The 21,732-nt window shown below is 42.9% G+C and overlaps 3 protein-coding genes across 5 annotated transcripts; 1 reads left to right on the plus strand and 2 right to left on the minus strand.

Annotated features, from left to right (window-relative positions):
• Positions 1-6,875: 6,875 nt before the first annotated feature.
• LOC139408710 (prenylcysteine oxidase 1-like) lies at positions 6,876-12,519 on the minus strand. 2 transcript variants are annotated; one of them, XM_071152947.1, is made up of 7 exons: positions 12,367-12,519; positions 11,766-11,910; positions 11,317-11,523; positions 11,030-11,204; positions 10,695-10,906; positions 10,064-10,216; positions 6,876-8,879 (listed from the first exon to the last, which is right to left on the minus strand). In XM_071152947.1, exons 2-7 carry the CDS (start codon positions 11,878-11,880, stop codon positions 8,209-8,211), a joined length of 1,533 nt encoding a protein of 510 aa, XP_071009048.1. In that variant the 5' UTR covers positions 11,881-11,910; positions 12,367-12,519; the 3' UTR covers positions 6,876-8,208. The 2 variants fall into 2 exon arrangements, with proteins under 2 accessions (XP_071009048.1, XP_071009049.1); XM_071152948.1 differs by having other exon boundaries at positions 12,263-12,508.
• Positions 12,520-12,530: 11 nt separating this feature from the next.
• Positions 12,531-14,099, plus strand: LOC139408712 (protein FAM136A-like). The gene is made up of 3 exons (XM_071152951.1): positions 12,531-12,818; positions 13,008-13,148; positions 13,255-14,099. The coding sequence occupies exons 1-3, from the start codon at positions 12,732-12,734 to the stop codon at positions 13,441-13,443; spliced, it is 417 nt and encodes a 138-aa protein (XP_071009052.1). The 5' UTR covers positions 12,531-12,731; the 3' UTR covers positions 13,444-14,099.
• Positions 14,100-14,202: 103 nt separating this feature from the next.
• On the minus strand, positions 14,203-21,643 carry LOC139408711 (germ cell-less protein-like 1). Of its 2 annotated transcripts, none has more exons than XM_071152949.1 (15): positions 21,249-21,643; positions 19,428-19,617; positions 18,996-19,119; positions 18,796-18,892; positions 18,039-18,136; positions 17,768-17,880; positions 17,608-17,673; positions 17,111-17,195; positions 16,904-16,994; positions 16,639-16,779; positions 16,472-16,541; positions 15,932-16,007; positions 15,662-15,807; positions 15,374-15,461; positions 14,203-15,236 (listed from the first exon to the last, which is right to left on the minus strand). In XM_071152949.1, the coding sequence occupies exons 2-15, from the start codon at positions 19,601-19,603 to the stop codon at positions 15,096-15,098; spliced, it is 1,512 nt and encodes a 503-aa protein (XP_071009050.1). In that variant the 5' UTR covers positions 19,604-19,617; positions 21,249-21,643; the 3' UTR covers positions 14,203-15,095. The 2 variants fall into 2 exon arrangements, with proteins under 2 accessions (XP_071009050.1, XP_071009051.1); XM_071152950.1 differs by having other exon boundaries at positions 14,205-15,236; positions 18,075-18,136; positions 21,249-21,610.
• Between the last annotated feature and the right edge of the window lie 89 nt (positions 21,644-21,732).

Raw genomic sequence — 21,732 nt, forward strand, 5'->3', positions numbered from 1 at the left:
AACTATTGCATAAGGATAGTCACACAGCAGTGTAATAGAATGTTAAGATGTTTCTCTTTATTGACAGTAAACTGTTCCGCTGCAGTGTTCCTTGGGTTCTGTAATGGGTCTGCAGGCTCCGCCTCCTCGCATGATGCCTCCTGCAGGCTCACTCTACCTCAGCTGTGATACAGAGAGTGAGAATTGCTTCCTTTAGGTTATCTGACCATCACACACATGTCCTACTCCCCCAGGAGTCTCAAAGCCACGTGTATGACTCATCAACCAACCCCCATCGTCTCCTGACCTGAATCATTCTAGCACCGAAGCAGTGAAAAGTCATTGATACAGAACATTTGGGCTACTTTTATGCCCAGTAAAGTGAATGTAAATGGTAACCCCATGATCGAGAAACTAGTTGTAAATGATTACAAAACATAACCATTTATTTTCAGGGATCAAGACCCAAAGCCTAAGATGGACTGAACATGCAGACAATGACCTTGGTCCTATATTTTGTCCAAAATGTGCCTCCGTTGACTCATACAGGCTAGGAAAGGAACGGTGCATCTCGGGTCCATAAATAACCCAGGACACAGCAGATGATGCAGAACTAATCAAGCACAGATGAGCATCTGGGGATAGGTGTCTTAGAGTGCCCTGGATTTCTGTCCTAGAAAGTCTAAAAGCAAGGGGGGCAATATTCAAACAAACAATGTCGCTTCTGCTTTCAATGTCCTAGAAGTTGTGCAGTAAAACCTAGCACTTGTAGTTTAACTAATTCAACTAGTTTATTTTGTGACTCGTTCTAGGACAGTCTCTCCATGGAGTGTTTTGGTCATGAGGCTACTAATAAAGTGGTTTTCCTCATGAACTCACAGAGAGGAAATCTTGACCATAGAAAGAATGCTTGACAACCGGTGTAAAACGTTTATTTTTTACAGTGACTGACTGGCTGGCATAGTTCACTTTTTTCACTGTCTTTTTGCAAAAGTAGCTTGTTAACTATTATTCAACATATGATGTTGGTGTGCTCACTACAAAGCACAGTTTTTAGGACAACAAAGATGTCATTACTTGTTTGCATGAGTGTAATAAAAACATGTTTTCACTGCCAGGATGCTATTATACAACTGTGATACATTTGTGCTTACTGTGTGTTGTAAGATTTCAGTTTCACCAGATGGAAATGTAGAGGGTAACTAGAGGTTAAACCGATGAAGCTCATTCCTTACCCGTCTATTTCATCCCACTTGGGACACAGTCTTTTCTGAATCAAGTTAAACCCCAGCATCCTCACATTTTATGAGTGGAAATATTCAACAGCTAGAGCAAACGCATGCAGGCACACACACATTTTAATGGAACATGGATACTCAAAAAACCATTGTCAGTTGTTCAAACTATGACATGTACTAACAAGTAGATATCAGTCATATCCTACCTAAATTGCCCATTTCATTGGCTTCAACGTCGGCTTCAAGGTATTCTAGGAAGGGACAGAAGACATTAAAATCGTATTTTTAACACAAAATGTAATACCAGTGTGTGATTGGCTTGGTTTCAAATGTGTTGTGGATATTTTGTGTTACATTGGATATAATCATCTTCTCTGAGTAACTTGAGAAAACATGAGACTCATACCTGTGAGGAAAAAGGTAACCCAAGGTTATGAGGGTATATGTGTTTTTACATGACACACTGTATACAGTGCCTTTGGAAAGTATTCAGACCCCTTGACTTTTTCCACATTTTGTTACATTACCGTCTTATTCTAAAAATGGATTAAATAAAAAAAAATATCCTTAGCAATCTACACACAATACCCCGTAATGACAAAAAATAAAACTTATTTACACAAGTATTCAGACCCTTTGCTATGAGCCTCGAAATTGAGCTCAGGCGCATCCTGTTTCCATTGATCATCCTTGAGATGTTTCAACAACTTGATTGGAGTCCACCGGTGGTAAATTCAATTGATTGAACATGGTTTAGAAAGGCACACACCTGTCTATATAAGATCCCACAGTTAACAGTGCATGTTAGAGCAAAAACCAAGCCATGAGATCGAAAGAATTGTCCGTAGAACGCCGAGACAGGATTGTGTTGAGGCACAGATCTGGGGAAGGGTACCAAATAAAAATAAGTTTGGAACCACCAAACCTAGAGCTGGAGGAAACCTGGCACCATCCCTACAGGGAAGCATTGTGGCGGCAGCATCATGCTGTAGGGATGTTTTTCAGCGGCAGGGACTTGGAGACAAGTCAGGATCAATGCAAAGATGAACGGAGCAAAGTACAGAGAGATCCTTGATGAAAACCTGCTCCAGAGCGCTCAGGACCTCAGACTGGGGCGAAGGTTCACCTTCCAACAGGACAACGACCCTAAGCACACCGCCAAGATAACGCAGCAGTGGCTTCGGGACAAGTCTCTGAATGTCCTTGAGTGGCCCAGCAAGAGTCCGGAATTGAACCTGATCGAACAGCTCTGGAGCGACCTGAAAGCTCTGGAGCGACCTGCAACAACGCTCCCCATCCAACCTGACAGAGCTTGAGAGGATCTGCAGAGACTAATGGGAGAAACTCCCCAAATACAGGTGTGCTAAGTTTGAACCGTCATACCCAAGAAGAATCAAGGCTGTAATCGCTGCCAAAAGTGCTTCAACAAAGTACTGAGTAAAGGGTCTGAATACTTATGTAAATGTAATATTGTGATGTTTTTGCTTTGTTATTATGGTGTATTTTGTGTGTAGATTGATGTGGGAAAAAAACAATTTATTCACATTTAGAAAAAGTAAAGGGGTCTGAATACTTTCCCGAAGGCACTATATACAAAAGTATGTAGACACCCCATCAAATTAGTGGATTCGCCTATTTCAGCCACACCCAATGCTGAAAGGTGTTAAAATGAGCACACAGCCATGCAATCTCCATAAACAAACACTGGCAGGAGAATGGCCTTACTGCCGCGCTCAGTGACTTTCAACGTGGCAGCGTAATAGGATACCACCTTTCCAACAAGTCAGTTTGTAAAATTCTCTGCCCTGCTAGAGTGGCCCCGGTCAACTGTAAGTTCTGTTATTGTGAAGTGGATACGTCTAGGAGCAACAATGGCTCAGCCGCGAAGTGGTAGGACACACAGCCTCACAGAACGGGACTGCTGAAGTGGGTACAGCGTAAAAATCGTCTGTCCTCGGTTGCAACACTCACTGCCGAGTTCCAAACTGCCTCTGGAAGCAACGTCAGCACAATAACTGTTCAGTCAGTATCTGACTGAGCGGGAGCTTCATGAACTGGGTTTCCATGGCCGAGTAGCCGCACATAAGACTAAGATCACCATGCGCAATGCCAAGCTTCGGCTGGAGTGGTGTAAAGCTCGCTGTCATTGGACTCTGGAGCAGTGGAAATGCATTCTTCAGAGTGATTAATCACGCTTCACCATCTGGCAGTCCGACTGACGAATCTGGGTTTGGCGGATGCCAGGAGAACGCTACCTGTCCGAATGTATAGTGCCAACTGTATAGTTTGGTGGAGGAGGAATAATGGTCTGGGGCTGTTTTTCATGGTTCAGGGCAGGCTAGGCCCCTTAGGTCCATTAAAGGGAAATCTTAACGCTACAACATTCAATGACATTCTAGACAATTTTGTGCTTCCAACTTTGCTGCAACAGTTTGGAGAAATCCCTTTCCTGTTTCAGCATGACAATGCCCCGTGCACAAAGCGAGGTCCATACAGAAATGGTTTGTCGAGATCGGTGTGGAAGAACTTGACTGGCCTGCACAGAGCCCTGACCTCAACCCCATCGAACACCGTTGGTGATGAATTGGAAAGTAGACTGCGAGCCAGGCCTAATCGCCCAACATCAGTGCCCAACATCAGTGCCCAACCTCTCTAATGCTCTTGTGGCTGAATGGAAGCAAGTCCCCGCAGCAATGTTCCAACATCTAGTGAAAAGCTTTCCCAGAAGAGAGGAGGCTGTTATAGCAGCAAAGGGGGGACCAACTCCATATTAATGCCCATGATTTTGGAATGAGATGTTCGACAAGCAGGTGTCCACATACTTTTGGTCATGTAATGTATTTTGTTAAAGATTAAGAGGTAAATACTCGCCATCTACATCCTCATCAGACTCGGACTCTGTTGGAAAACGGGAGAGTTAGGCTTATACATATACCTACATGAATCTGAAATAAATCATTTTTATAATCTACAGGTGTGTCTTTGAACACCATGCATTCAACCTTTCCTTACCCTCATGGTCTACATCAACGTTTCTGTCTCTGTCTGCTGGAAAACGACAGGAGTAAAGTTATGTCATCTGAACAAAAACCACATGCCCATCAATAACTCATTTTTTTCCTGTGAGTTTTGTAATAACATGTGACACATGCTCTTACCCATGTCCTCCTCCTGAGTGGAATTCTGCTCTGTATTTTTTTATTTATTAAATCAATTATGACACGGCACACATTTACAAAATCGTATGGTAAACCAAATTTTATCTGTCACATGCTTCGCAAACAACAGGTGTAGACTAACAGTGAAATGCTTGCGGGTCCTTTTCCAACAATGCAGAGTTAAAGATGAAAAATAAAATAGGAAAATAGAAATATGGTTGATTAATAAGTATGCATATGCATACAGCAGACTACAGTGCTTACCAGTATTTTCATCTTGAAAAGGCTCTACTATTTCACAATCAATAGGCCAAATGCACAAAAAGACAGATAATGGCTCTGATGTCCCCTTATTTGTTTTTAGAAGGGTAGGATTCCCTTACCCAAGTAGCATACATCTGCAATATGTGCATCCTCTGTAGATGGAAGGAAATATGGAAATGATTGTTCCTTCATCGTATTAATTCAAATGAATACAAATCATATGGCGAGGCAATTTCAGACAGGTCATAGACTTAAATCATTGCCTGTGTCACTGTCTTACCATTCATTTGCGCTGCTTCGAACTCCTCAGGATCTAAGGACAGAGAAATGCAGGGAAATTATTTTTGCTTAATGCAGAGAGAGAAGTATAGTCAAATTAATTTCAGTTGTTAACGATAAGGCAGTTGCTCTGCATGGAGCAGAAGCTCCTTTATCTCTGAGATATGGATCATTGTACCTCTCCTTTGCAGATCCCTTAGCTGCTCCAGCCCCACTGGAAAAAGTCAAAAACCTATATGAGTTGACAGGAATGCACTCAACATCATCATCATTATCATCCTCATTGTCATCATCCATAATGGGCTTCCTCACCATCCTCTGCAAATGTGTCCTTTTTTCTGCCGATTCCAGGGATGCAGCGAGAGCTGGGGATGTCAGAAAGCAATTTATCACATTTGAATATTATATTATTATATTATCCAACACAAATTATATGTGATTATATACCATGTTATCCATCAAATGTAAGGATTCAATAGAAACCCAATCACATAAAAATAGGCTATAGGCCTTATTTATAGGCCTTATTTAGGCCTTATTTACATTACCATTGCATAATACAACATGAAACAGCATTCATCTCAGTACAATGCTTCATCAAATGACACAACTGAGGGATATTTAAACACACATATTGGACATGTTATGAAATTAAGAATATAAACCACACAATTATCATACCAATATGGAATCCTGTTGCGGCCAGAAAGAGGAATATGGGCACCTCGACTCTCATCTTGGTTCCGTGGTTGGTTATAGTAGGTGTTATAGGGTCAGTCCAAATTGGGTATTGTTTTTTTGTCGGCCAGTGGCCCTTTTATACTGTCTCTCTCATCACATGCTATGCATGAACAGGCGGCTGTGGTACCATTGTCCCTCCCTACCTGTGGGCATCTGGGTGGCATATCCCGGCCACAACACAACAGACGTGTCATTATTTAGGGTGTGAATGCCACCCATTGTCAGCTCCTCTGTCAGATGCCCCTTTATTTGGGGTGCTGGTGTGTGATTGGAAGGGGAGGGTGTTTGTAGGACGGTCTGTCCATGTAAACAATTTTCTGGAATAAAAATATATATTTTTATTGTGTATCATTGACACTGTGTTCTGATGTGGGGTACAGACCACCTCAGAGACACAATTCATCCATTGTGCACAGACCTGATATCATTTTTGGTACAGAGCATTCTGTTTTAATTCTAATTTGTTTGGGAACGGTGAATGACATCTGTATTTGAACCCCTCAATAATCTCTCACAATATCATTGCTACTGTACCTTTTTTCAATAGTTTTGTTATGTAGCAATGTCATGTTTACTTTTAGTGACCAATTTCAAAATATAAAGCAACTTTCAAAACATAGTTTACAAGGCTACCAATTACTTCACACTGGAAGGTAAAGCTACCCTTGAGAAATTGTTACTTTTAAAAAGGTATTTCACTCCATCAAAACTACCTCATGAAAAATGAGATCTTAAATCTTTAATGTCATATAATACAAAGTTATGAAACATGACTTCAAGAACACATCACTCTGGAGTCAGATGTTAACAATGCAATGAGATCAGTGTGACAACCAGAGTGAGTGTGTGTTGACTTAGATTTCATGTGTAGTTGAAGTAGTTCTACTACCGAAAACACTACAATGATTTTAATTTAGTTAACTACTGCCAAGCTAATGCAGAATGTAGTTAAATTACTAATTGAACTACATGTAGTGGAACTACTCCACAGCACAGGGCAAATGTCGTTATCTGCAAATAAGAAAATGTGGTTTGGGCTTTCAATGTCCAGTTTGTTGAAGAACATGTGGCTATTTGCACCTTTGGGGCCTGGCAGAGCATGTATTGTTTAATTAAAGATGACATTCATCACTTCAGTGTGTTATCTCTTTATTCTGAATGTAAACATTGATTTCAAGTGTCCTATTTACAAAAATAAATAAAAAAATGGACAAAACAAGATTGAAGTCATTTAATTTTTCCTGGAAATCCATAGAAGACCATGTCGAATAGAGCATAAAACACATCGCAATTACAAACTGATTTCAAATGTGTTTACAAAAGCTTGCATTTCCGTGCCAACATTTGGGAGTCAAATCAGCTGATTTCAAAATACTGTCCCTCTTCAATCAATATAGTTCATGTCTAAACATATGGGAATTTTGCTGTAATATTAGTCATATTATTCTATATATCAAAGTGCACCATTTTCTATGGTTGTACAGTATCTAACACATTATCAAACGCACAGAAACCCTAAAAACCTCAAAAAGTGTGTTAGAAAGGCTAAACCAACAACGATTATTTTCAGAGTCATTCTAGACAAATTACAGAGACACGTGAAATTAACCTCCCAGAATAGAAGACAATATTTTCTGAAGGATACTTGTCACTCACAGTAAAATAGATGTACTTTGTGTTCTTATATTTCACTTTGGTCACAATGGAAGACTAGTTTCATGGCACAATTTGCTCATCACATAGATGACATAAACATACCAAAAACAGAGACTAAATATTTTCTGAAAGTAGAAAGGAGGATTCCCAGATATAAAAACCATTGCTTAGTAATTTAAAAAAAGGCACAATTTAGAAATATGTAAATAGACTACAGTACATTTTCAAATGACATCAAATGATCAGTGCGAATAGGGGTTTGTTCTTCATGGGTGTATTCATAATTGTATAACACCAAAAACTTAGCAATTATCTGTTGGCCAATTTTCCTTGCAAGAACTATTCAATTGCACAACCGCTTACATTTCACCAACCAATTTGCTTTACAACCTTTTCAACACTACGCCAGAGGTAGAGAGCTTGAGACGCAGCATGAAGACATACATGGGTCTAGAGGAGCCACAGGGTACATTATCCAGATGTTTTTGACACATTTAGAAACGCAGAAAGTTAGCAACACCATCTAGTGCAGCTATATATGTGAAAACCCAATGCATGCTTGTATTAAACAATAATTGTACTTTTACCCTGCAGTATAGCATAGCTTGCTATTGCTATTGTCACAGTGATCATTCTATTCAGCACAGTATAAGAATATCTGATGAAAATTATGTGCTAATGTTGCAGTTGATATTATTTCAGTTGAATTTTTCAAATCAAAATATATCAATATAGTGGGTCAATGGATATAGCTTCATAATTGGGCAGAACACCCAATACTACTGTTCACGTACGCAGGAGTGTTTTAGTGTGAAATATCTCAGACTGATATTATTGCTTTTTATTATTACTTTTTCTCCACCTCTGTTGTCCCTCCCTCCTTCCCTCCCTTTTCAAAGCTCTCCTCTCAGACGTGTGTGGAGGTCCTCCTGGTCGATTCTGCCCACCTGGGAGTTCCAGCGGTGATGTGCCAACAGTGCCAGGTTCCTGGCTGAGATGGCGCTCATCTCCATGGCGCTGGCTGCCCACTCCACAGCGTTCAGGTAGTACAGGCGCTCATGGAGGATGAACGGAGGGGTCCTACGGTGAGGTGGATTATAAGCGGGGTACGCCAGCCACTTAGTTTCTGAGGTGGAGTCCCATGATAGGAACATGTCCCGGAGCTGCTCCTGGGACAGAGGCTGAGGAGAGAACACCTTCCACACCTTGCTCTCGCTGGCTGGCGGGCGTGAGTAGCTTGGTGGGATGTGAACAGGGTCAATAGAGCTCAGGCTGTTGATGATGGAGCCCTTGGTGTCTGTGGTGAGAACATCTGACACACTGAAGGTAGAGGGCTTCTCAGAGGTCCCCAGGTAGGACACATTGAGGAGGCCGTGGACCAGGGTGGTGACAGTCTGGTGGTAGCGCCCAGGGTATTGGGAGGGGATGGGCGGGGAGAAGCCTGCAAAGGTGATGTCAGACTTTCCCTGATGGAGAGGTGTTGCCACAATCACTATGTCATACAGGGAATGGGCGGAGCCAGAGTCCCCAACATAGTTTACCTCATAAAGACTGGCTGTGATACCTGTGAACAGGAAAGAGAGACTGAAAAGATTTGGCATGGGTCCTCAGATCCTCAAAAAGTTCTACAGCTGCACCATCGAGAGCATCCTGGTTGCATCACTGCCTGGTATGGCAACTGTTCGGCCTCCGACCGCAAGGCACTACAGTGGGTAGTGTCAAAGACCCCAGCCACCTTAGTCATAGACTGTTCTCTCTACTACCGCACGGCAAGTGGTACCGGAGCACCAAGTCTAGGTCCAAAAGGCTTCTTAACAGCTTCTACCCACAAGCCATAAGACTGCTGAACAGCTAATCAAATGGCTACCCAGACTATTTGCATTGCACCCCCCCCCCCCCTCTTTTACACTGCTGCTACTCTCTGTTAATTATCTATGCAGAGTCACTTTAACTCTACCTACATGTACATATTACCTCAATTACCTGGACTAACTGGTGGCAGCGCACATTGACTCTGTACAGGTACCCCCTGTATATAGCCTCTATTTTTTACTTAACACTTACTTTTTCTTAAAACGGGATTGTTGGTTAAGGACTTGTAAGTAAGCATTCCACTGTAAGGTCTACACCGGTTGTATTCGACACGTGACAAATAACATTTGATTCGAGTAGACCCTTAGCAGCTACAGAACAGATTTTTATATAACTTTCAGATTTATGTACTAAGTACCTGTGCTGTTAGTTACTTGAGGCATTTGTGTATATATATATATATATATATATATATATATATACACACACACACACACACAATTGCACCCCCCTTCGCCCTCAAAACAGCCTCTATTTGTCAGGGCATGGACTCTACAAGGTGTCCAAAGCATTCCACAGGGGTGCTGGCCCAAGTTGACTGCAATGCGTCCCACAGTTGTGACAAGTTGGCTGAATGTCCTTTGGGTGGTGGACCATTCTCGATACAAGGGAAACTGTTGGGTGTGAAAAACCCAGCAGAGTTGCAGTTCTTGACACTCTGAAACCGGTGCACCTGGCACCTACTACCATACCCCGTTCAAAGGCATTTAAATACTTTGTCTTGCCCATTCACCCTCTGAATGTGGATTTAACACATGACATCAATAAGGGATCATACTGCTCTTTCCATGACATAGACTGACCAGGTGAATCCAGGTGAAAGCTATGGTCTTTTATTGATCTCACTTTAGTTATATTGGCCCAGAGTGCATGTACCTGCTTTAGATGGTCGCAACTTGACAGCAATAGAGGTGACTCGTGCTGGGATGAGCTCGGCCTTGCTGTGGTACAGGAGTCCTGAGCACACCTTCTTATTACCTCCGTCCACTGCCCACAGGCCTGGGTCTGCCCCTGCTAGAGACACCGCCCCTGGAGACAACATCACACCACACATTTCACAAGGATTAGTTCAGTTTCCTTCTGTTTTCTTTTTTTTCTTTTAGCCCCTTTTTCTCCCCAATTTCGTAGTATCCAATTATTATTAGTTACTATCTTGTCTCATCGCTACAACTCCCGTACGGGCTCGGGAGAGACAAAGGTCGAAAGTCCTGCATCCTCCGAAACACAACCCAACCAAGCCGCACTGCTTCTTAACACAGCGCCATCCAACCCGGATGCCGTCCGCAGTCGCGGCCGGCTGCGAAGGAGCCTGAGCGCGAACCCAGAGTCTCTGGTGGCACAGCTAGCGCTGCGATGCAGTGCCCTAGACCACTGCGCCACCTGGGAGGCCAGTTTCCTTATGTTTTCAAGATAAAAAAACATTTGATTGGATGGCCACATAAGAGCACTCAGAACCACTTATCAGACCACTTTGGTGTGCATTTCTTTTTGTTACCTAAAAACCTACCCACAAATCCATTGATGCGGACACTTTGGCCATAGTTCACACGGGTGACAGGTGCCACAACGTCGTTGAGGAAGCTCTGAGAAAAGCCCTCCCCCAACATGGCCTCCTCCAGTGTCTGATTGGCTAGTGTGAGGAAATCGTCACCACCCATTGCATGCAGGAGCTTCTCCACACTGGTGAAGGAGTAGCCAAACTGCTGGTACTGGTAGATTCTGGACAAAAACAAGAACCAAAACATCACATACCGACAATTAGCACTCTTCTCTCATTAATGATTTTCAAATGTTTTGACTGCTGAGTTGTAAATAGACAGGTAGCAGAAACTAAAGTCTCACCTCATGAACTTATCAAGAACACTTTCCACCCACATCTGCATCCGCAGGAAGTTGAACCCGTACCGCCAAAGCAGGCGCAGGAAGTTCACAATAAACCAGTCACTCTCTTCAAAGATGAGCTCTTTTCCATTGAAGATGGCCATTTTTCCAGGGACATCTCGCCTCTGGGAAAGGCCTAAGAGAAACAGGAGAGAAATAAAGATGTGTGCCATTAGACTGTCTGTGCATGTGTACTACACTCTTTCAGGAACAAGCAAGTGTATATCTCACAAGCCAACATGTCTCACCTAGTCTTTCAAGGAAGTGCTTCATGTGCAGATTTAGAGGGTGGATAACTGCGCCCCCCGTCTCGTACTCATAGTCCCCCATGTTGTGGGTGGCCAGTCGCCCCCCCACAGTGCCTGGCTCAAACACATCGATCTTCACCGCTGCCCCAAACTCCTGTCTCAGGAAGTAAGCTGTTGCTGTGCCACCGATGCCCGCTCCAACCACAGCTGTTCATAGAATAAAACCGCAATGTCATTAGAAGTCCAAGGGGAGTAAAATGAACAATTCATAAGTGAAAGCATGTGTGTCATGTAAATATGTGTAATAGAAATGCTCTCTGGGCCAATATATCTAAATTCATGGTGATTTGTGAACACACCTATGCAGAACTGATGTACTACTGCGTAGCCACACAACACTGGGTGCCATTGACAATGGAATGTGGAGTCTGGACTAAGATTGGTTTTACCTATCCTCTTGGGTGGATCTTTGACTTCTGGAGCTGAGGCTAGACTCCTCTGTCCAGCTTGAAAGAGCCCCAAGAACAGGAGTGCCCTGATTGACATGGTCCTTGAAATCATCATGGGTATTCAATTCCTTTCAAGAAAGGTTATCTGAGTAGATATAAAAAATAAAATTTTAAATGACAAAAATAACATAGGCTACACATTCACACCTGATCAGTAGTCAGAAACATGTAACTTTAATATTATTGTGTGAATTGCTGGGTCAATCAAGGACAGACAGCAGACTGCTGTTGGTGGTGACATGTGTACTATCAGTGTGTTAATCTCTCTGAGTCAAAGAGCAGCACACTTGATCTTTTGAGGAGCAGTCTTTCATTGTGATTGGCTTTTTTTTTTTTACTGTTTGATATCTTAAAAACATAAATGATATCACCCCTCTTATTTGGCTAAAATCAGACAATTAAAAAGGTCTGATAACTGATAAGTGTACACTGCTCACCATTTCAAATGTCAGTACAGGTGAAGACTTCTCAAAGAGTTCACAATCAAGTTTTACTAGCTACGAGTTTACAAATGATTTTTAAAACGAAGCAAGTTACTTACTTATCTAACTCGTAATTTGGTCAAATAAGTCGCTGAGAAACAAATGTAGATCCCGCACAGTGTTGTAAATTTAAAGTTAGGACTTCAAAGCGGAGACTTCGGTCACGTCGATACCATATTGGGAACCGGAAATTACCAAGCTAATTCCGGAAGCTGGAGTGGATGTGACGTTGTTTGTATTAGAACGAAGAAGCATGCATTCACGGAGGTGACCTTATGTTGAAACAGTAATGTAACAAGGCTTCTAATCTTGCAATAACATACTATATGTAGCTGGTGTGGCTGTTATTCAGCTGTGCATCGTAGCTAAACGTTATCTTCTAACAGTTCAGTTTAAATAGTCACTACTGAGAGCAACATTTGAGATGGCAGAGGCACATCAAGCTCGTGTACTGAAAACCATAGAGGATATGGTTCAAAGTTTAGAACGGTACCACATTCGCAAGATGCAAGTAAGTGGTCATGTAAATGTAATTTCAGCTATGTTCAATACATCCAATATAATCCAGTATATTGTGCAGTGCATTATCTACAAATCACCCTCTCTTTCTCCATGCGTACATCATTTGCAACCTGTAATTGTCAACACTTGGGCTTATCAGGTGCCCAGTTCAAATCTTTCTTGTGCATAATGTACCAAGGGTCTCATGTTCAAGTGCAGTGCAGAGTGCTGCGAGCGCTCCGTAGACTCCATGTCACAGGTGCACAATTGTATTGAACGCTGCCACACCCCTCTGGCTCAAGCCCAAGGACTAGTGACCAATGAACTGGAGAAATTTCAGGTGAGTATTTTTTGTTTTAGTTGATAACAACTTCAATATCTTGAGACAGCCGATACAGAGAATGTGTAACTTGACTGTGATTATTTTTCTGACTCCCCATGTCCAGGACCGGCTGACCAGGTGCACCATGCACTGCAATGACAAGGCCAGGGACCTGTTGGACTCTGGAGCCAAGGAGCCAGCCGTGAAGGCCCTGATGGAGAACTGTGTGGGCAGCTGCGTAGACGACCATGTCAACCTGATCCCAAGCATGACACACAGACTCAAAGAGAACCTGAACTCTATTCCACAGTGAGAAGGGGAGAGCGTACTGCAGATGCACGAGACATCTTGGGCTACAGTGACAAAGGGGTTCATAAAGTTCTGACTAATAACAGCAAGGAAGTCTAAACAATTGGAAATGCAGTGTTTCCCCTATATGCATTTGTATAATAATGCATAGATGTATGCCCAAGGAAGACCCCATAACCCCCCTTTCCACACTAACTGCTAGAAAAAATCCTAGGTGAAACACTGAAATGGCAGATCCAATACCTCAGTGAGGGAAAGGGACATGTGGGGTTTACAGCTTGCAAGGGTGAGATTTGAGTCCATGTCAGCGAGGGTGGTGGGGATATACCGCTGCTCAGTCAGAAGAAACTACAGATCCCTTGCATATTGGTTGGCCTACATGTTTCTGTGTGGAGCACTTACTGTTTATTGGTTTAACTTAGACCAGAGACATGCCAGATGAATGTTCTCAGCAGGCCTGTGACATCACAGAATTGTCTAACATCAAAATACTGCTATATGTGAACTGTGTGTGAGGGTAATTTATTACATTTCCTGATAACCTAGCTGTTGTATGATTGTCTTTATTCTGCCTCAGTGACTGTCTTCTTAATATCTGCAACCTGTTCTGTGATTCTCCCTCCATTAGTTTTTATATAAAAATGTAAACAATGGTAAAAAGGGTGGAATTGCATTGGTAATATCTTTCAACCTGAAATTCTTATTCTAGCTGTGTCTTTTGGCAATTAATCAAAGTGTGAATAGTAATGCAACGCACACCTTATACAGCTTTTGAAAACACCAGTTTTAATAACTAAGCATGTACAGCATAGTGAAACCTGTATAATGTACAAATGTATGCACAGACACTAATGGTGAACTAATTGACAGCATTTCAGTGAGGATATTACAGCACAAGTTAGTTAAATGTACAAGATACACATGGTATACACTGTCCAACAAAATGCTTACTTGCAGGTTCCTTCGACAATGCAGCAATACGAATAGTACGATATGAATGACTGCAAAGTGTAAAGGTAAGACCCCACTGTTGAGGAAACTGACAGATCAGTAAACTATTTTGTCAAAGACTGCCATGCCACTTTGGTCCAAAATAAATCAATTTGGTAAACATCTGACAATACATTAAGGCAGGTATATTACAATTATCCAAAATGTAGACTAGAAATTAAAGTAATTTTGAAAGTTTAAAAGCAGCACCATATTCTGCCATAGGTATTTGAAATTCACATCTAATTCGGACCCACTAGTGGCCAACATACTCAATTAGCAATACTGTATGTGTTAGTAATTACATAAGAGGATAGTAATGGATGTACAGAACTAGTAACTGATAATTCCCTGTGAGAGATGACCATGGTCACACTTCTGATAGCACCACAGCCCACTGGTGTGGACTATTCATTGGCAGTATACGTTTTTTTTTCTTTAATTAAAAAAAAGCCAAATAAATAATATAAAAAGGCATATCAAATGAATGAAATCAAATATTAACCATGACAACTGAAGAACAATTAATATTTTTGAAAAACAACGTACCCCAAAACACAATAGATTGGGCTAAAGAGCATGCAGATGCCAGGGTTGTGTGGGGTAGAAGCTGTGGGCCACAGCCTGTGGTCAGAGAGGGGACTGGTTGAGGGTGTGGAGCTGATATCAGGATACACTGCGGGCACTGCTCTCTGGTTCAGGGGCATCAGGACGGCGGTCCATATGAGGAGATGTGTACTGGAAGTTACAGCACACGTAGAGGGGGAACGACAAGAGCCGACTGTCCAGGTTCATCACCACATACTCCTGGAAAAGAAACAGGAACAGAATGTAAGTTACAGCCATAATTGTTTCATCCGTTTCAGGCAATACTTAAGACCGAGGTGTTCATTTCAAGAGGGGAGGAAAGTTTCAGAACGTGGATTGTGTGTGGTCTGACTGACCTGGTCTTTCTCCAGGGTGAGAAGCTGGTAACCAGTGGATCGACTACACACCAGCTTCCCACTGTTATCAAAGGAGGCCAGGCGTAACCTGAACATAGACGAACAGCGAATGACAGGTGAGGGCTAGTCCTGATAGAGCACAGGTAAATCACATGGCAGTTACACAGAACATAATTATACCATTACTACTACACACACAATGCATTGCCAACCTTTTAAATCTGTAGCTGTCCTATGCGTGTTGTGCTGATCACAGCCTAGGTCCTGTCTGCAGCGTGGAACACTAACCTGTATGCTAGATGCCTCCGAGGCTGCAGACTCACAGCTCCCCCACATGGCTGGCTCAGTGTATTCCTCTTGAACACTATGAAGCGGTTGGTGTAGGTCACTAGCAGGTCAAAGCCAAAGTTGAAACCTGTCCACCGCCAACAGTACTAAGCAAGAATAAAAAGTTAAAACATCCTGTTATTTTATCTTTGCTTTTAAGTGCTTATTATATGATTCAGAATAAATCATAAATGATTTCCTTATTACACAGAGACTAATGGTTTGACTCACATCTCCATCTTTGGTCAGTTTCCTGCCACACCTCATACTGCTTGACTCAAACTCCTCCTTGTTGGCATCCTGTGGACTACAAACACACGTCTTACTATAGAAAGAAATAGTAATGGCGTCTTTTTGTAGGCACCAACTCTGCCATGGTTCATTGGACAATGCCTACGTAGAAATTAATGGTTTTTTGGGGTTAAAATAAGGTCTGTGGTATATGTTTTGTTCTGTGAAATTATCTTCGTCAGCTAACGTCACTTTTTGTGAATTTTGAAGCATTTATGTAATAAAAAAACAAAGCACATAAAGGTCATAATGAATAAAGCTCTGATTATCTCAGAGTTTATTCCAAAACCCTATTCTTTCCCCATTAATTTCCGCCATAGGGACGGCCGAACGAACCAGAGGTAACTAATTTCCGGGTTTTAGGACTACAAGCTGGCGAGCTCTATTCTAGCGGAAATATATTTTCAGTAACTGAAAGTGGCAGATTGGCATTAATGTTGTCATGGTACGATGTTGCTGGTTTGGAGCTCCAGTTCTCACCCATTGTCATTGTCGTGCTCCGTCCGTAGCATGGCAAACCACTGGCTCTTGTACACGGAAGTCAGCCAATCTGTGGTATGAGGCGTTGTACAGAGTAGATAAAAAATTACTACAAAAACTGTTAAGTGAATGTGAAACATAAACCACTAGCCAATCATCAACCTTACCGGGTGGGAGAATATTGTCTCTCTCCAGGATGCGTGCAGACGCCAGGTCGTTGATGATGTATTGAAGGCGCACATGTCTGAAGACGGGAGTAAAGGGAGCGCCGTCCTCTGTTTTTAAGAAGGGCTCCTCCTCTCCCAACTCTGCAACAGCATGCATGTAAGGTTCATTAGAAAAGACTGGTCAGCCAGCGTCTGTCTATTCTACAACTCCTTGTTCAGATAGGCTTGTAGCTCGCTGTGACATGCACTGTGGAACAGAACGTACCAGTTCTACGTTTGCAAAGCCAGGTGTCAGCGTCCGCCAGCAGTTGCTTGATGGGACCGTCCCAGGATGGATTGAGCTGCAGGAACATCCACTGAGGAGAGGCAGAGTTACAAAGAGAGGGTATGAATGAGAACGAAAGAATGGGGAAGGGGGAGATAAATCAACGGTCTTCCTTACAGTAGACAGCCCAAAAGGCTGCAGTAGTACCTTTTTCAGGGCTGTGTAGACGTCCATCTCCACCTGCATGACGAAGAGGTCAGACGACTGGATCAGCGGTTCCATCACGTCCGCTCTGCAGATACAGCACACACCCTGCTCACTGACCACACAACACGTAGCCTCTATTACCAGTATGTACAACAGTTCTTGTGCTTACGTTGCTTCCAGAGGCAGCTTGGAACTCGGTAGTGACTTACAGTTGACCGGGGTAGCTCTAGCAGGGCACAAATTTGATGAACTGACTTGTTGGGAAGGTGTCATCCTATGACGGTGCCACGTTGAAAGTCACTGAGCGCTGCAGTAAGGCCATTCTACTGCAAATGTTTGTCTATGGAGATTGCATGGCTGTGTGCTCAATTTTATACACCTGTCAGCAACAGGTATGGCTGAAATAGCCGAATCCACTAATTTGAAGGGTCCACATACTTTTGTATATGTAGTGTATAAGCCTTAGGGAAAAATATGAAAACATTAAAGAGACGCACCCTAGCTCCTTCATCAGGTCAACATTCTGATGGGTCATGAGGTTATTGAGGAGCCATTCCTGACACCTGCAGGAGACACACAAGCATAAGCATGTAGAGCGAGACAAAAATAATTAAAATGTGTAATATTATTCAATAGGAGTGTAATGATGGGGCTTACTTCTTCATAACAGAGTCCAGGCCGTAGATGCTGGCAGAGGAGTAATAGCCACACACAGTCTTGACACTGACGTTCTCTTTCATTGTCTCGCCACATTGCTGGATCAGACCATCCTGCAAAGACACAAAGGCATGGCTTTGATTATCTATTATCATTCAGAAAATTCCATTCCAGCAACTTTCAACTCACACATATCACCATCATCACTACATTGTATACAGTTACATTCCATGTAAAATATACTGAAGTGTGATAATGACCATCTACTGACCAGTTGGAGCATACAAGCTGCTGCTAGGATACTGACCACCCTGCTGGGCTTGATCAGAACATCATCCCGGTACAGAGATCCAAACACTACCTGCAGAGCTAAAAACACACACACACACACACACAAAAGACAAATGTGTATAGTAACTGCAAAAAAGAAGTTCATTGACATAAACAAAGCGATTTGTAGTATTTTATTCCTGACAGAAGTATTGTAGTACTCGAGTCCGACTCGAGTCCGACTTGAGTCCCGATTTTCATGACTTGTGACTCAACCATTAGTGACTGGGATTCTCCTTTCACGTGACTTGTATTTGCACTTGGACTGGCTACTATGATAAGCAGAATTTTAGCAACATTGGGTGCGCATATCTGCAAGGGTTCTGTTCTATTCTCTAGCAGCGGGAAGGATGCGCCACACCCGGCACACGCAGTCGACATCAGCTGGTGAGCTGCAGGGCAGCAAGTGATGATTGTGGGCAGACAAGCAGCAGGCTCCGCTTCGATCATTGGCTAAGCGACACATCGCGCAAACGACTGTCTTGCTTCCCCGTAAACACCAGTCAACTGTTTAGCTTTGCCTGGTTAAGAAACACAAAGTGCTTTAAGAAATTGAAAACAATACTAGTATCGAGTTTTAACTCGTGACTCGACCATTGATGACTCGGACTCCAGTCATAGGGACCTCTAGACTCGACATGGACTCAAGGTTTAGTGACTCGACAACAACACTGTCTGACAGTGACTTAAGTCCTCACCCTCTGTGTCGATGTTCTGGTCTGGGATCTCTAACGGTATGACCATCATGTTGGACTCCTTCCAGGATCCACTGAACATGCTGGAGAAATACCCCGACTACATAATTAAAACACAGGGAGGAGAGAGGGAGTGGAATGAGTCACAGGCATTGGCTTTGTTGAGACTTCAGTGTGTAGTGTACACAGAACAGTGCACTAACCTGGCACAGGTAGACTTTGTGCAGGTTCCACTCTTGCCCAAGGGCACAGATGCGGATGTCACTGTTCTCACCGTTCAGGAACAAGGTCTGATAGATGTACTTAGAAGTGCTCTTTAGCTTCTTCCTGTTACAATTCCAAAACAAACCAGCAGAGGGCAGGTCAAGGTTAGAAACAGGCTGGCCATATGAAAGACATGAAAGATGCGTGAATACCTCACCTGTGCTGTGAAGGGCTCTCTACACAGTCTACGCAAACAGAGTAGACTGCGTCGCGTTCCAAAAATTCTGCCGCACACATGTACGTGGAACTATGTAGAGCGTGCCGCAAACGGGGCTCCGTTTGTATAGACCTTTAGTGTGTTTTTCTCTTACTCTGTTTTGCTGTGTGTGTGTGTCACCTGTGTTTATGAAGTTGTGTGTGGCTCTTCTCACCTCCGTGGTGTGTCCAGTAAGGCATCTTCCTCATCAGGCTCACTGTCACAGTCACAGTGTGCAGTCCGTTTCCTCTTTCTGCACTCGCATCCATGCTTGCCACTGGCACATGCAGTCTCAACTGCTTCCTCCGGATCCTGGGAGGAGGCCTGCATGCGGCTGCCCAGGGTGCCCATCTTTCCCCTGCACACTACACTCAAAACAAGACCGTCAGCATGGATGCATTGTAATTTACGAGTTTCCCTACTCAGGGGCAAACTAGATTAGGTCAATTTTTTGTTGATGAGTAAATATTTCTTAAAGTTATCTAGGTTCAGACCTGGAGAACTTTCGCAGTTATTTATATACACTACATTAACAAAAGTATGTGGACACCTGCTCGTCGAACATCTCATTCCAAAATCATGGGCATTCATATGGAGTTGGACCCCCCTTTGCTGCTATAACAGCATCCACTCTTCTAGGAAGGATTTCCACTAGATGTTGGGACATTTCTGCAGGGACTTGCTTCCATTCAGCCACAAGAGCATTAATTAGGTTGTGCACAGATGTTGGGCGATTAGGCTTGGCTCGCAGTCGGCGTTCCAATTCATCCCAAAGGTGTTCAATGGGGTTGAGGTCAGGGCTCTGTGCAGGCCAGTCAAGTTCTTCCACACCGATATCAACAAACCATTTCTGTATGGACCTTGCTTTGTGCACTGGGGCATTGTCATGCTGAAACAGGAATGGCCTTCTCCCAAACTGTTGCCACAAAGTTGGAAGAAAAGAATTGTCTAGAATGTCATTGTATGCTGTAGTGTTAAGATTTCCCTTCACTGGACCTGAGGGGTTTAGCCCAAACCATGAAAAACAGCCCCAGACCGTTATTCCTCCTCCATCAAACTTTACAGTTGGTACTATGGATTGTGGCAGGTAGCATTTTCCTGGCATCCGCCAAACCCAGATTTGTCCGTTGGACTGCCAGATGGTGAAGCGTGATTCATCCCTCCAGAGAACACGTTTCACTGCTCGAGTCTACTGGCAGCTAGCTTTACACCACTTCAGCCGACGCTTGGCATTGCGCATGGTAATCTTAAGCTTGTATGCGGCTGCTCGGCCATGGAAATCCATTTCATGAAGCTCCTAACAAACAGTTATTGTGCTGATGTTGCTTCCAGATGCAGTTTGGAACTTGGTAGTGAGTGTTGCAACCGAGGACAGACAATTTTTACTCGCTATACGCTTCAGTACTCAGTGGTCCCGTTCTGTGAGCTTGTGTGGCCTACCACTTCGTGGCTGAGCTGTTGTTGCTCCTAGACGTTTACACTTCAATAACAGCACTTACAGTTGACATTGGCAGCTCTAGCAGGGCAGGAATTTGCCTAATTGACTTGTTGGAAAGGTGACATCCTATGACAGAGACACGTTGAATGTCACTTATTTCTTCAGTAAGGCCATTCTACTGCCAATGTTTGTCTATGGTGATTGCATGGCTTTGTGCTCGATTGTATACACTTGCCAGCAACGGATGTGGTTGAAATAGCCTAATCCAGTAATATGAAGGGGTGTCCACATACACTATATATACAAAAGTATTTCGAAAGCATAAATGATAAACATAATTAAGTCCTGTCCTCTGACATGAACAATACTGCGGTAGCTAACTGCTGTAGCTAGCTAACAACCTCAGGCACTGTGTCCAGCTATCATTGTTTTTGTTGTTGCCACAGCTCCTTAGCTAGCTAGCTACCTACACAACACAGTTAGCTACTTTAGCGTACGACCGGGTAGCTAATAAATGTAATAGCTAGATAATTTACGATATACAGAAACTTAACTTACCTGATATATATAACAAGGCAAACCCGTCGTCTAGCAAGCTTTGTTGACAATTAATTTAAACACGCCTAGCTATGTTGCTAGCCAGCTTAGCTGTGACAGGTCACAGACGTAATTTATCTACTGTTAGCTAGTACAGTATTTAAACAACAAGCCTTCTCAGCTAAAAAAAAAATTGGGACAAAGAAGTAATTTAGCACCAGATATTGCGGAGCTAGTTAATCCGGCCAAATACGATCTACCAATAGCCTGAACATCATTAGTAATGTTTAAAATGATATTTCAAGAACCATTGTCAAATTGTCTTCCTATTTTCCATAGGTAAAACGATGCAGATACCACAGGCTCACAATTTGTCTTCTTCTAGCCTGCTAACTATGATGTGCCTCACACGCTTCGGCGCATTATTGCCATCTACTGTACTATAGGTGATATGCAGATTTGGACAGGCTAACTGTTGCTAGCTAGTGTGGGAATATGTTTATAT

This window comes from Oncorhynchus clarkii, chromosome 5 (genome assembly GCF_045791955.1).
Source record: "Oncorhynchus clarkii lewisi isolate Uvic-CL-2024 chromosome 5, UVic_Ocla_1.0, whole genome shotgun sequence".
Lineage (NCBI taxonomy): Eukaryota > Metazoa > Chordata > Actinopteri > Salmoniformes > Salmonidae > Oncorhynchus > Oncorhynchus clarkii.